General features: G+C 40.2%; 1 protein-coding gene across 2 annotated transcripts in view; it reads left to right on the top strand.

Moving 5' to 3' along the window:
- The window catches only part of COG7 (component of oligomeric golgi complex 7), an 80,307-nt gene that overhangs the window by 9,083 nt on the left and 56,461 nt on the right, over positions 1-14,763 (top strand). For both annotated transcript variants that reach the window (XM_077449073.1, XM_077449072.1), the window contains exon 5: positions 7,049-7,217. In XM_077449073.1, coding sequence (XP_077305199.1) covers positions 7,049-7,217 — 169 coding nt within the window. The remainder of the gene's footprint in view (positions 1-7,048; positions 7,218-14,763) is intronic.

Genomic DNA, 14,763 nt, shown 5'->3' with positions numbered 1-14,763 from the left:
TTAGTAAATCAAACCCATTGTGTTCCTCAAACCATTCTTGAATTCATTAGAGCAGGACACCTTTTTACATTGCTTTGTGGTCCAGTTTTGATGCTCATATGCCCATTGAAGGCACTTTTGGCTGCTGACTCAGGACAGCATGGTTACCCTGACTGGTCTGCAGCTACGCAGCCCCATCGAAACAACTGTGATACACTGTGTTCTGACACCTTTCTATGGTAATCAATATTAACTTTTTTTTTTTTTTAGCAATCTGTGCTACAGTAGCTCTTCTATTAGATCAGACTATACAGGGAAGCCTTTGCTTACCATGTGGATCAATGAGCCTTGGTTGCCTATGACCCTGTTGCTGGTCTCTGGTTTTACTTCCTTGAACCACTTTTGGTCAGTCCTGATCACTGCAGACCGGGAAAGTCCCGCAAGAGCTGCAGCTTTGAAGCTGTTCTGACCCAGTTGTCTAGTCATTACAATTTGGCCTTTTCCAAAGTTGCTCAAATCCTTACTTTCAGCACATCAACTTCAGGGACATGTTCACTTGCTGCCTTATATATCCCACCTTCTTTTTGATGCCATTGTAATGAGATAAGCAATGTTATTCACTTTACCTGTCAGTGGTCATAATGTTATGGCTGATCAGTGTATGTTCAGAATGCATCAGATGATTTACTTGGCTTTTAGATTGGGGCAGTGCCAGGGAAAGCTAACAGAGTTCTCCTTAACAAAGCTGCTGTGCCCTGAAAAAGTATTCATACCCCTTGACATTTTCCACATTTTGTTATGTTACATCTAAAAACGTAAATGTATTTTATTGGGATTTTATGTGATAGACCAACACAAAGTGGCACATAATTGTGAAGTGGAAGGAAAATGATAAATGGATTTTCAATTTTTTTTACTAAAAATATGTGAAAAGTGTGGTGTGCATTTATATTCAGCCCCCCTGCATCAATACTTTGTAGAACCACCTTTCACTGAAATTACAACTGCAAGTCTTTTTGGGGGTGACCAGATTTGCACATCTAGAGTGTGACATTTTTGCTCATTCTTCTTTGCAAAATAGCACGAAACTCTGTCAGATTGGACGGAGCGTGCCTGTGAACAGCAATTTTCAAGTCTTCCCACAGATTTTCAATTGGATTTAGGTCTGGACTGGGCAATTCTAACACATGAGTATGATTTTGATTTAAACCATTTCATTGTAGCTCTGGCTGTATGTTTTGGACCATTGCCCTGATGGAAGGTGAACCTCTGCCCCAGTCTCAAGCCTTTTGCAGACTCTAACTGGTTTTCTTCTAAGATTGCCCTGTATTTGGCTCCATCCATCTTCCCATCAACTCTCCCACATGACTTCTCGCAAACTGCAAGCGGGAATTCTTATTTCAACAATGGCTTGCTTCTTTCCACTCTTCTATAAAGGCCAGATTTGTTGAGTGCAGGACTAATAGTTGTCCTGTGGACAGATTCTCCCACCTGAGCTGTGGATCTCTGCAGCTCCTCCAGAGTTACCATGGGCCTCTTGGCTGCTTCTCTGATTAATGCTCTGCTTGCCCGGCCTGTTATTTTAGGTGGACGGCCATGACTTGGTAGGTTTGCAATTGTGCCATACTCTTTCCATGTTTTGATGATGGATTGAACAGTGCTCTGTGAAATGTTCAAAGCTTGGGATATTTTTTTTTAACCTAATCCTGCTTTAAACTTCTCCACAACTTTATCCCTGACCTGTCTGGTGTGTTCCTTGGCCTTCATGATGCTGCTTGTTCACTAAGGTTCTCTAACAAACCACAGAGGGCTTCACAGAACAGCTGTATTTATACTAATGTGTGTAAGATTAAATTACACACAGGTGAGCTCTTTTACTAATTGGGTGACTTCTGAAGGCAATTGGTTCCACTAGATTTTAGTTAGGGGTTTCAGATATTTATCTGTAAAAAAAAAAAAATGTAAAACCATTCATCATTTTCCTTCCACTTCACAATTTTGTGCCACTTTGTGTTGGTCTATCACATAAAATCCCAATATAATACAATTATGTTTTTGGTTGTAACATGACAAAATGTAAATCATTTCAAGGGGTAAGAATACTTTTTCATGGCACTGTATAATATAAGAAGCCAATCAACATACTTGTATTGAAAGAACAGTTTGATTTAACCTTTCCTTTTTAATTACACGTCTTATGAATATGTGTTACCCAGGTACTAAAAATGAATATCTGTGGAGGAATTAATTAGGCTTAGTTTTAAGTAATGTAAAAATATAATGCAATCAAATCTGTTATCACTACTTTCCGAATTTGGATGTCGGTTTAAGAACTAATATGCTACACATCTACATATATTATTCATGATAACTATATAAAATTTGAAAGACCTGAAAATATTATGTTTTAATATTTAAGATCTCCTACAGTGGTGTGAAAAAGTGTTTGCCCCCTTCCTCATTTCCTGTTCCTTTGCATGTTTGTCACACTTAAGTGTTTCGGAACATCAAACCAATTTAAACAATAGTCAAGGACAACACAAGTAAACACAAAATGCAATTTGTAAATGAAGGTGTTTATTATTAAAGGTGAAAAAAAATCCAAACCATCATGGCCCTGTGTGAAAAAGTGATTGCCCCCTAAACCTAATAACTGGTTGGGCCACCCTTAGCAGCAACAACTGCAACCAAGCGTTTGCGATAACGTGCAATGAGGCTTTTACAGCGTCCTGGAGGAATTTTGGCCCACTCATCTTTGCAGAATTGTCCTAATTCAGTTACATTAGAGGGTTTTCGAGCATGAACGGCCTTTTTAAGGTCATACCACAACATCTCAATAGGATTCAGGTCAGGACTTTGGCTAGGCCACTCCAAAGTCTTCATTTTGTTTTTCTTCAGCCATTCGGTGGTGGACTTGCTGGTGTGTTTAGGATCATTGTCCTGCTGCAGAACCCAAGTTCGTTTCAGCTTGAGTACACGAACAGATGGTCGGACATTCTCCTTCAGGATCTCTTGGTAGACAGCAGAATTCATAGTTCCTTTTATCACGGCAAGTCTTCCAGGTCCTGAAGCAGCAAAACAGCCCCAGACCATCACACTACCACCACCATATTTTACTGTTGGTATAATGTTCCTTTTATGAAATGCAGTGTTCCTTCTACGCCAGATATACTTGGACACACACCTTCCAAAGAGTTCCACTTTTGTCTCATCGGTCCACAGAATGTTGTCCCAAAAGTCTTGGGGATCATCAAGATGTGTTGTGGAGAAATTGAGACGAGCTTTGATGTTCTTTTTGCTCAGCAGTGGTTTTCTCCTTGGAACTCTGCCATGCAGGCCATTTTTGCCCAGTCTTTTCCTGATGGTGGAGGCATGAACTCTGACCTTAACTGAGGCAAGTGAGGCCTGCAGTTCCTTGGACGTTGTTGTGGGGTCTTTTGTGACCTCTTGGATGAGTCGTCGCTGCGCTCTTGGGGTAATTTTGGGCGGCCGGCCACTCCTGGGAAGGTTCACCACTGTTCCATGTCTTCGCCATTTGTGGATAATGGCTCTCACTGTGGTTCGCTGGTTTCCCAAAGCTTTGGAAATGGCTTTATAACCCTTTCCAGACTGATAGATCTCAATTACTTTCTTTCTCAATTGTTCCTGAATTTCTTGGCATGATGTGTAGCTTTTAAGGATCTTCTGGTGGACCTTACTGTGTCAAGCAGCTCCTATTTAAGTGATGCCTTGATTGTGAACAGGTGTGGCAATAATCAGGCCTGGGTGTGGCTAGAGAAATTGAACTCAGGTGTGGACAACCACAGTTATAGTATGTTTTAACAAGGGGGGCAATCACTTTTTCACACAGGGCCATGATGGTTTGGATTTTTTTTCACCTTTAATAATAAACACCTTCATTTTCAAATTGCATTTTGTGTTTACTTGTGTTGTCCTTGACTATTGTTTAAATTGGTTTGATGTTCCGAAACATCAAACAACACAAGTGTGACAAACATGCAAAGGAACAGGAAATGAGGAAGGGGGCAAACACTTTTTCACACCACTGTAGTGCAGTTAGTATTATAACTCTGATGATAAATACAATTTTAAACAATATATATTTATATGTGAACTGTTTATCAAAATTACTTGTCAGTTTGGCCACTCCTCTTGCTTTGCTACACTTTTCACTCTTGCAATCTTTATAACCGATTTTTACTTGATACAGCTTTGATGATATTTATGCAGGGCTAGCTAAGTGACTGCTAAGCGGTAGGATATGTACTCATTAATCCCCAACTGATCAGTCTTAGCCCCTGTACACACGGTCGGAGATTTCGACAACCAAATCTGTCGGATTTTGTCCATTGGATTTTGTCCGTCGGATCTTGTCCGAAACTGTTGCATACACACGGTCGGACTAGGTTGTCGAAAAATCCGATCATTCAGAACGTGATGACGTAATTTCGTTACGATGGGACTACGTTCAGGCTAGTAGCCAATAGTTTTGATGTAGGAATTTGATCTGAGCATGCGTGGCACTTGGTCCGATCAAAATTCTCTACACATGATCGGATTAGGTCCGTCCGGCCCAGTTGGTCGGGAAATATTTCCAACATGTTGGAAAATTGGGTCTGACGGATATTCCGACGGAATCAGTCCGATGCATACCACACACAGTCGGATTATCCGATGACACGGTCCGATAGGACACATTCCGACGGATTCTCCGACCGTGTGTACAAGGGCTTAGTAAAGGCCATAGAGGGATTGAAAATCAGCCATTTCAGAAGGGACCAGCCACATTTCAATCCATGTGTAGCCACTGCAGTTGAACAGAAGTCGATCTATTGATCGACTTCTGTTCAGCCGCCTTACTGGATAAAAGCTGCTTGATCAGTGGCTGCATTGCTGATATGTGTATTCTAGGGGAATCTCCCCATTGTCAGACTATAATAGCGCAACAGAGAAGAAAACCCCATTCACCTCAAATGTGTGAGTAGGGGAATCAGTTCAGTGTATTTTTTATTTTTTTTGTTTTGTTTTGTTTTTTTGCATGGTAGCCAATCAGCTTCTAACTTCAACTTGTTCAATTAAGCTTTGTCAACAAAAAAAAAACCTGGAAGCTGTTTCGTTTCTATTAGGGTTCTCCCAATACCACTTTTTTTTTCCTTTTCAAATTTTTTTTTGGTAACAAGTACATTACATACAGAATGCGACGAAGGTGAAGCATAATACAACATGCACAGACTAGGTAGGTTGTCAGGAAGAGGTTACACATGTATGACAGAAGTAGAGTACAGATCATAGACAGTTAACCTGCGCATTTCTCCATATAGCAATTGTTTACCAAGTATAAACGATAGAGGATTAAAGCCTCAACTGGGATTTAACAGTAAGAAAAGATATTCCAATGTTCAGTTGGGGGGGGATCAAGTGAGCTAAACCTTACAGATAAAACGCACATGTCATCAGTAAGTATAACTGAGGTAGGGGACATCGGGAGTGAAAGAAAAGAGGTAAAAGAAGAGAAGAAAGCTAGTTAGAGTAGTTAGGAGCTAGGGAAAGGGCGCAAAAGGGGGAAAAAAAGAGGCCGGGCTGCCCACACGGGCCCACAATGTTCTATATTCCCGGGTTGTGGTATGTTAATATGGGTCATGGAGCCATTAGATGTTCATCAAAGTTTGGGGGTAGGAAATAGTCGATCCAGGGTTGCCATATTTTAATGTGACAGGGAATTTTATCCATAATGGTGGCTTCAATTTTACTGTGAATCATTGCCTGGGTGACCCTATATACCACTTTTTTTTTTTTTTTTTTTTAAGACTGAGTACAGGTACTGATACTTTTTTTCAAGTACCGATACTACTACTACTACTACTTCTTCTTTCTTCTTTCTTCTTTCTTCTTCCTTTTTTTTTTTTTTAAATTAGTTTTTATGTCACGTGACATTGTTTGCAATTTTTATTTTATTACAGTGTTTATTTTTATTTATTTTTTTCATTTTTTTTAGGGGGGGGGGGTGTATGGTGTTTGTGTGTTTATTTAAATTTTTTATAATTTTTATTTATTTATTTTATTATTTATTGCATTTTTTTTTTTTATCAGCCCTGTTGGGGGGGCTTTGGTGAGATATCAGGGGTCTCTCCCCCTTGAGACAGAGAAAGAGAGACCAAGGATAGAGATTTCCCAGTCCTTTTCTCTGCAGCCTCACCTGCACTTAAAATGAATGGAGATAAGACAGCGGCTCCTCTCCATTCATAAACTGAGACATCGTAATCACAGGAGGTTACAATGTTTCAGTTATGTGAATGGACATGGAGAGGGTTCATACAGAAAAGGAAGGAGGAGGACATGGAGAGGGACAGCAGAACGGAGGGGGACAGCAGAACGGAGGGGGCATGGAGGATGCAGTGACAGTCAGCGGTGATTGTATGTGGGAGAGTTACAAGCACCGATCACCGCTGTATAGATTTTACTAAAGCAGCTGAAAGCCACGGGGGGGGGAAGCTTGTAACTCCTCCACGCATCGATCACTGCTGACGGTCCAGGTATCGGGTGAAGCATCGGGAGCATTTGCCCGAGTACAAGTACTTGGGCAAATGCTCGGTATCGGTACCGATGCTAGTATCAGTATTGGGGAAAACCCTAGTTTCTATACAATAACAATAAAAATGGCTTGCATCATTTTTAGAGACTAAGTTGCATTTTACTTTTATAATTTTAGGTGGGTGGCAACGCTTCTTTTCCTGTGACTATCTGCTGATCATATTAGGCGGATGGCACAGTAAAATGTACTCTGCCCTTTTTACTGTATACAGTATGTCTATGTGCTAAAAGTCTCAGTGGTTGGTTCTCAGAGTAGGACAATCCAACTCCCAGCCTGGTGTATAGAGAGTTATGAAGAGATGCTATAAAATATGTATTTTAGGCATTTATAGAGCTCTTGTTTATAATGACTGGATGTTTTCATAGCTGAGCTAACCTTTTTATATTTTTATATTTTAATGGCATTTTTGTTTTGATGAACATACCAGTCTAAGGCTTGGCTTCAGCTGATCAGTGCAATGCTTGTCTCTCTTTACAGAACGTTACAGTTATCTCTGAAAAGCTGACCAGTATGCAGGTGAGCCTGGGAATGCTGGTGGATACTCCAGATTATTCCGAGAAATGTGTGTACCTGGAGGCATTGAAGAATCGTCTGGAAGCTATGTGCAGTCCTCAGATTGTTGCAGCTTTTAACAGCCAGTCTGTGGGTAAGAAATACAGCTGTATAGCCAGAATCGGGGTTTCTTGACCAATATTTCTATTAAATAAAAAGCATGTTCCAACCTTCTAAATGGCATTCAGTGTTTTAAAGGCAAGTTGGTCACGCTTTAAAATACTAGCCTGACTATCTCTGGCTTCAATATTTTGAGTCCATGAAATAGAAAAATCATACAGATATGGAAGCTGAGGTGGAGTCCTCCACCTCAAAGTGCAAAGTTGTACCAGATCAAGCATTAAAGCCAAACCTCCATAGAGGAACCTCATCAGCCCATTTGTTTGTGATTCACACAATACTCAAGTGTCAATTCCTATTTCAGTTCTTGAGGCCTTGATACCAATGCTTTCTATTGGACTCTTGATTCAACGGGGCCTACGATCATTGGGAGACTTTCTTCCAAGGTGGTCACCTCAAATCTCCGGAACAATTAATAAAAGAGTTCATATTACCAGTGTCTGCCCATTTCACATGAACTCGTATTCTGAATTTCCTGAGAAGATACCCTGTCAATATTCATCCCAAAGCATGGCATTTTTTATAATCGTGACAGATCTGCTGTTTAAATGCATAAAACTGTTCTATGGCCTTCTACAGGCCAAAACATTGTTCACTAAATACTCCTCCATGCAGAAGTAAGAGCGGCAGTTTAAAACTCAGTTCCGCCCTTCGCAATGGTCAGTAGATTTTTGTTCTATTCAGAAATCTATTCATTGCATCAATCACTGAGAACTAGCTTTCAAAATTACTAGCAGATGGTATCTTACCCCTTACAGGACTGCTAAAATCTCCCTTTCCAATTCTCCATTATGTTAGTGATTGCGAGCAATAAGGTAACCTTCTGCTGTGGTCATGCCCTAATCTCACAAGTTTCTGGTGTAACATCTTCTCTGTGATAGTGGAGGTGACAGAAATGATTGCCGCTCCTAATCCAACCCTGGTAATCTTAAATTTAGGAATTGATGGATTTCCCCCCATTTATAGATCAGTAGTCTCACATATTTTATTGGCAGCAAGCATCATCAGCAAGGTACTGGAAAGCTAACTTGGCCCCAAACCCATCGGAGGGGGTAGCTTAAATACAGCAGCACTACGCTCTTGAAAGACTGCTCTCACTACACTCCACTACTTTTGTTAAATTTACTACTTCATGGCGAATATGGGTAAAATGGTACAGGATGTAATTGTTGTTGCCTACAATTCCCTAATCTGCACTGTGCTGGTATAATTTGTAAATTTTGATTATACACTGTCGTTTATCAAGCTGTAAGAGTTATTTTTCCCTTTCATTGTACTTCGCTGTCATATGGCGTTATTTTCTACTTTGTACTGTGAAACTTGTTTATTCAAAATTTAAAGAGTAAAAAATTGAAAAAGTCAAACCGAGAGCAGCATATAGTCCATTCAAAAAGTATTTTAGGGGTCTTTTTGCACCCCTTTGTTCCCCAGTAAAGCAGAACAGCAGAGTTTCCCCCCACGGATGTATATTTAACACTAGGACTTTGGGAATTCAGCAATGCGGCCAGCTCTTTTCACAGACTTTTCCACCTGTACAGGAACTTCCTGTTTTATAAAACCACCTATGGCTTTCCAAGCAGGTGTAAGCCTGGTTTGGAGTGATGACCTGAAACTACTCTGAAGCCTTTAAAGCATAAAGATCCCATACCCACATCACAAACCCTTTGCCTCCACCAACTAATCACTATGTTTTGTTAAAACCCAACTCCGGGCCAAAAAGTTATTTTCCCATGCATTACACAAGTCAACTGCTCATTTTGTCCAGGGAGAAAATAAAGCTTTATACTCACCTGGTTCTCCCCTCCACTGGTAAACCATGCTCCCCTACGATCCAGTGGTTGACTGGTCCTGACATCCTCATGTCTAGAGCAGGTCTATGGGTGTGATGATGGCAGGAACAGTCCACCACACAAGACTGATAGACCATGGAGGGGGGGGGGGGGGGGGGCAGAGAAGCTACAGGGTCTGGTCTTGTGCAAGGGAGGATTGGAGAATTAGGTAAATAAAGCTCCCTTCTCCAGTCCACTAGACTGGGGGTCTCCAAACTTTGTAAACAAAGGGCCAGTTTACTGTCCTTCAAATTTTAGAGTGGCCAGTGGAAGTAGAAAATGTAATGGTGTCAATGGGAGTACACAATGGCCCATCATTGGTATTAGGGGGAGTAATTGTGCCTCATCGTTGGTATCAATATGAGGAGTAGTGCCCCAATATTAATGTCAGTGAGAGGAATAGTGTCTCATTAAAAAAAAAAAAAAAGCGTGCATTCTCACTGATGACTCGCGTTTCTTTGGCTTGGTGAAGGCGGATTGCATGGCTGATTGGCACCCTCTTGGCCCTTGTACACACGGTCGGACATTCTGCCAACCAAATCCGTTGGATTTTGTCCGACGGATTTTGTCCAACGGATTGTGTCCGAAACTGTCGCATACACACGGTCGAACCAAGTTGTCGGAAAATCCGATCGTTCAGAACGTGATGACATTATTTTGTTACGCGGGACTATGTTCACGCTAGTAGCCAATAGCTTTGGTGTAGGAATTTGATCTGAGCACGCGTGGCACTTTGTCCAATCGGAATTCTCTACACATGATCGGAGTACGTCCGATCGGACCAGTTTGTCGGAAAATATTTCCAACAAGTTGGAAAATTGGGTCCAACGGATATTCCGACAGAATCAGTCGGATTATCTGACAACACGGTCCGATAGGACACATTCCGACGGATTCTCCGACCGTGTGTACAAGGGCTTAAAGAGATATCCCTTTCATTATAAAGACTTTTTGTTTGGACTTTTTTGCATTGGGTGTGGGTTTACTGGTTCACTTTTTTTTATGTATATGATTTTCATTTATTAATTTGTCACTGGGTTTTTAATTTATTTATCATCAATTAATCGCTGTATTCATTTATTTATAATTAATCACTGTATTTATTGAATATATTTAATTGTAAATTAATCACTATATTTATTTTTATTATATTTATTTTTGAGTATTTATTACCTCTTCACATATAATTTAAAATTTTGATTATATATGAATGTTTTGTATTGTGATTTAACAATTTGATATTAGTTAGTTTCATCTAATTAATTGCAAGTATTCGATTAATTTTTTTCACTTTTTATTCAAAAATAGTGATAGTATTAGTGGGTTATACAAAGTGGGGTAGGTAGCGCAGCCACATCTATTTTTATATAAATAGTGTCTCATTGTTGGTCTCATTGGGAGTAATGGTGCCCCATCACTAGTGTCAGTGGGAGTAATAGTGCCCCATCATTGGTGTCAATGTGAGGAATAGCGACACGTTATGGGGGTGATGTTGGGGTAATAATGCCCCAAGGGCCAGATAAAAGCAAACAAAGAGCTGTAGTTTGAACAGCACTGCCCTAAACAAAAATGAGCAATTAACCCAAGCAGTACAGTGGGGGAAAAAAGTTTTGCCTGGAGTTGGGCTTTAAAAAAAAAAAAAAAAAAAAAAAAGTCAGCAGTCTTCGGTCATTAAAAAAGAAAAAAACTTTCTAATAATAAACTCTTTAAAAATCAAATTGGCAGCCCCAAAGCAGTCTCCCTGAAACTTACTGATATGCTCACCCATCTATTTTTTACTTCATGTTGCTTATTTGAAGCCATTTTGGTTAGCAGGATATAAACCGTCTTATAATTCTATTTCTCCCTGAGCGATAAAGGTGTGTTTTTTTTTTTTTTTTTTTTTTTTTGGTTTACGACCACTATAAAGTGGTTGTAAAGGCAGGTTTTTTATCTTAACGCATTCTATGCATTAAGATAAAAATCTTTCTGTATGCAGCAGCCCCTTTAATACTTACCTGAGGTCCTCCTAGATCCAGTGATGTTGCAGGAGTGAAAGAAGGGGGGGAGTAGCTTTGGCGCTATACCTTAAAGGCACCCATGATTATATACTTAAAGTGGAACACCAATAAAACCTCATATGAAACTATATAAAATTCAACCCTATGTGAGAGCTGCTAAATTCAGAGGGTGCCAAATATGTACGTGACGTGTTAGTAGGGTAATGGTGGAAAACCTTTTGGAAAAAACTTCTGAAAAAAAAAAAAAAAAAATATATATATATATATATATATATATATATATATATATATATATATATATATATATATATATATATATATATATATATATATATAGTGGCAGCACGCAGGTAAAGTCACCTGGTTGTATCCAGGATGGGAAATATGTGTGCCCTAGATTCAGGCTTTATGCAGACTTTTACAATTAGAGGGGAAGAGTTAATGAGCCCAGCTGTAGTAAGTGGGCTCATTAAGACCTCTACAAAAAACCCCAGCATGCTTAGGGAGATGCTCCATCCTGGAACCAGTTTTGTGTGTATAGACTGGGGAGTGTGATACCTGTTCTGTGCGGTGAGTTAACGCCTGTGTGGCAAACCTCTACAAAAGAGCCAGGGACTGGTGCAGCACAAGGCTGCACTCAGTTGTTAGACAGGGAATCTAAGTGTGTAATTAGAGGTCAAGCTGACCAGGATTTATTTTCATGTTTTATTTTTGTTTGGCTGTTATATGTTTCACTGCATGTAGCATAAATAAACCGCATCTTTTGTTTTTTTGCACCTACAACGCTGTCTGCTGTGCCTGATTTTGTGTTGTGAACCCATCCAGGGGGTCACACACACCCGCTGCCGAGCTAACCCCTCACAATATATATATATATATATATATATATATGTACACCAATTAATTAACAATCTCTATACGTGCGTAAATAGTGCTCAAAGTGCACATGCCATATTGGTGAAACAAATCACTTTTATGTGCAATGAATTATAAATTGTGAAATAAATGATTTTATAAAAAATAGAGATTAAATAGTCCAGCTGAGAATCAAACAAACAATCCAGAAAGTTCTTATTGGTGACTTGGTGCAAAGAGAAGGGTATTGCCACTTAAAGAAAGTCCCCCAGTGGGTGTATTCAAAAAAGTGCTGTTATTGCCCTCACCAGATCACCTGCCCCTTGCAGGGGCAAGCTCGCTGCCACAGTGTGAGCCCCTGTGTCGCTGCCTGGTGTCACTCTGGGGGGTCCTTAATTGGTCCGTTGGGGGTACCTCGTATATATGTTAATAAAAGAGAAGGGCATCCATAGTGTAAACCGCTTCAAAACCAAGTTTATTATATGAAATCTACTCACATGTGTCTCTATGTAAAAAAAGCTTATACAATGCAGCAGCCGTCCGCCGTTGCAATCTGAGAAGGAGAGAGTGCGTCCTATGGCCACGCCCTATGCGTTTCGTCATTACGACGTCTTCTGGGCTCCACGTATAGAGATTGTTAATTAATTGAGATATATATATATATATATATATATATATATATATATATATATATATATATATATATATATATATATATATATATACATATAAATTTTTTCCAAAAGGTTTTCCACCATTACCCTACTAACAACACGTCACATACATATTTGGCATATTATATACATCCCACATTTTGGGAAGAGGTATTAAGTAGAGGCAGCTCATACCCATTCTCTTTTTCTCCTGGTTTAACCCATAGCGCAATCTCACTTTCACCTTTTTATGTTGCAGGAGTGTCTCGGCTGCCTGGGACTCTCCTCCTTATTGGCTGACTGACTTTGATTAATAGCAGCGGGAGCCAATGGCACCACACTGCTGTCTCAGCCAATAAGAGACAGGGGGTGCGGCTGGGCCTCGGCTCTGTGTCTGAATGGACACAAAGAGCTGTGGCTCGACTTGGGTGCCCCCATAGCAAGCTGCTTGCTGTGGGGGCACTCAACAGAAGAGGGGGGCCAGGAGCGTCGAAGGGGCACCCGAGAAGAGGAGGATCTGGGCTACTCTGTGCAAAACCATTACACAGGGCAGGTAAGTATGACATGTTCTAGTGCATATCATACAATTAACATGAACATCTAATTGTATAATAAAAGTACTTGTGTTTCTTTCCCGTCTATTGGGGGTCATAGGAAGTCTTTAATCTTTGAGTTATACTGCCGCCTACAGGAGGATTGGACACTGGTAAACAAAAAACTGTAGGCTAGCCCAAGGTAGCCCCTACCAGCTACCAGCATGCCTCGATTTGTTACTAGTGTCCTAAGATGGTGGACATCTTTTGTGCAGCTCCATTATGTTACCCACTTGCCGACTGCCCGCCGTCAATTGACAGCAACGAATGGCACTCCTGCGCAAATCTCTGTAGCTGTACGGCGGATGCTTTAAGGAGTATAGGGGGCATGTGCCCGCCACATCCCTAAGGAGCCGAGGGATCGAGAACAGACAGAGCGAGAACGGGGATTTGTGTAAACACACAAATCCACATCCTGTCAGGGGAGAGGAGACAGATTGTGTGTTCCTAGTATATAGGAACAATGATCGGTGTCCTCCGCAAGTCAGTCCCATCCCCCACAGTTCAAACACACAGTGATAGAGCACATTTAACCCCTTGATCGCCCCCCAGTGTTTACCCCTTTCCTGCCAGTGACATTTATACAGTAATCAGTGCATTTTTATAGCACTCATCGCTGTATAAATGTCAATGGTCCCAAAAATGTGTTAAGTGTTCAAACTGTCCGTCGCAATGTCGCAGTCCCCATAAAAATCACAGATCGCTGCCATAACTAGTAAAAAATAAAAAATAAAATAAAAATTCCATAAATCTTTCCCCTATTTTGTAGACACTATAACTTTTGCGAAAACCAATCAATATACGTTTACTGCAATTTATTTATTTTTTTAATCAAAATTATGTAGAAGAATATATATCGGCCTAAACTGAGGGAAAAAATATATATTTTTTTTTAAAATTGGGGATATTTATTATAGCAAAAAGTAAAAAAAATATATATATATTTTTTTTAATTTATTAGATTTTTTTTTAATTGTCACTGTTCTTTTGTTTATAGCACAAAAAATAAAAACCGCAGAGGTGATCAAATACCACCAAAAGAGAGCTCTAATTTTGTGTGGGTAGAACGTCAAACTACCACGGAATTGTCAGTTAAAGCGACACAGTGTCGTATCACAAAAAATGGCTTGGTCAGGAAGTGGGTAAATCCTTCCAGGGCTGAAATGGTTAAAGACTAAAAAATTTTTTGTTCCTGCTTTTGATTTTATTTTTTTCAAAAAAGACTCTTCTGTATGTCATTGCTGGGACTTTGCCTTTTCTGTTTGGAAACTGTTCAGTAACGTCCTTTTCATTTCTCCACTCCCTTAAACTCTACATTGAGACCCCCCCGCCCCAAGCTTGGTTCCCCCAACCTCCTACAAGTTTTTGCATGCAAAGGCTGCTAAATCCACAGACATGCCTTTCTCTGCATGAAGGTATGCCTCCCACTTTTCAGAGTGGGGTGGTGTTTATTAACCTTTGTGGATACTTGGGCTGCTAGCATCTCAAATGATTGGGTGCACAAGGTGCTATCCCAGGGCTACAAACTGGCTTCTCATTTCCTGACCTCTCCTCTCCATACTTCTGTGGCACACACAGATTAGCAAATCT

This window comes from Lithobates pipiens, unplaced genomic scaffold, assembly GCF_037356315.1.
Source record: "Lithobates pipiens isolate NorthernLeopardFrog02 unplaced genomic scaffold, aLitPip1_a1.2 Scaffold_22, whole genome shotgun sequence".
In the NCBI taxonomy this organism is placed as follows: Eukaryota; Metazoa; Chordata; class Amphibia; order Anura; family Ranidae; genus Lithobates; species Lithobates pipiens.
Note: the sequence above shows the minus strand (reverse complement) of the source record. Positions and strands in the feature narration are given on the sequence as shown.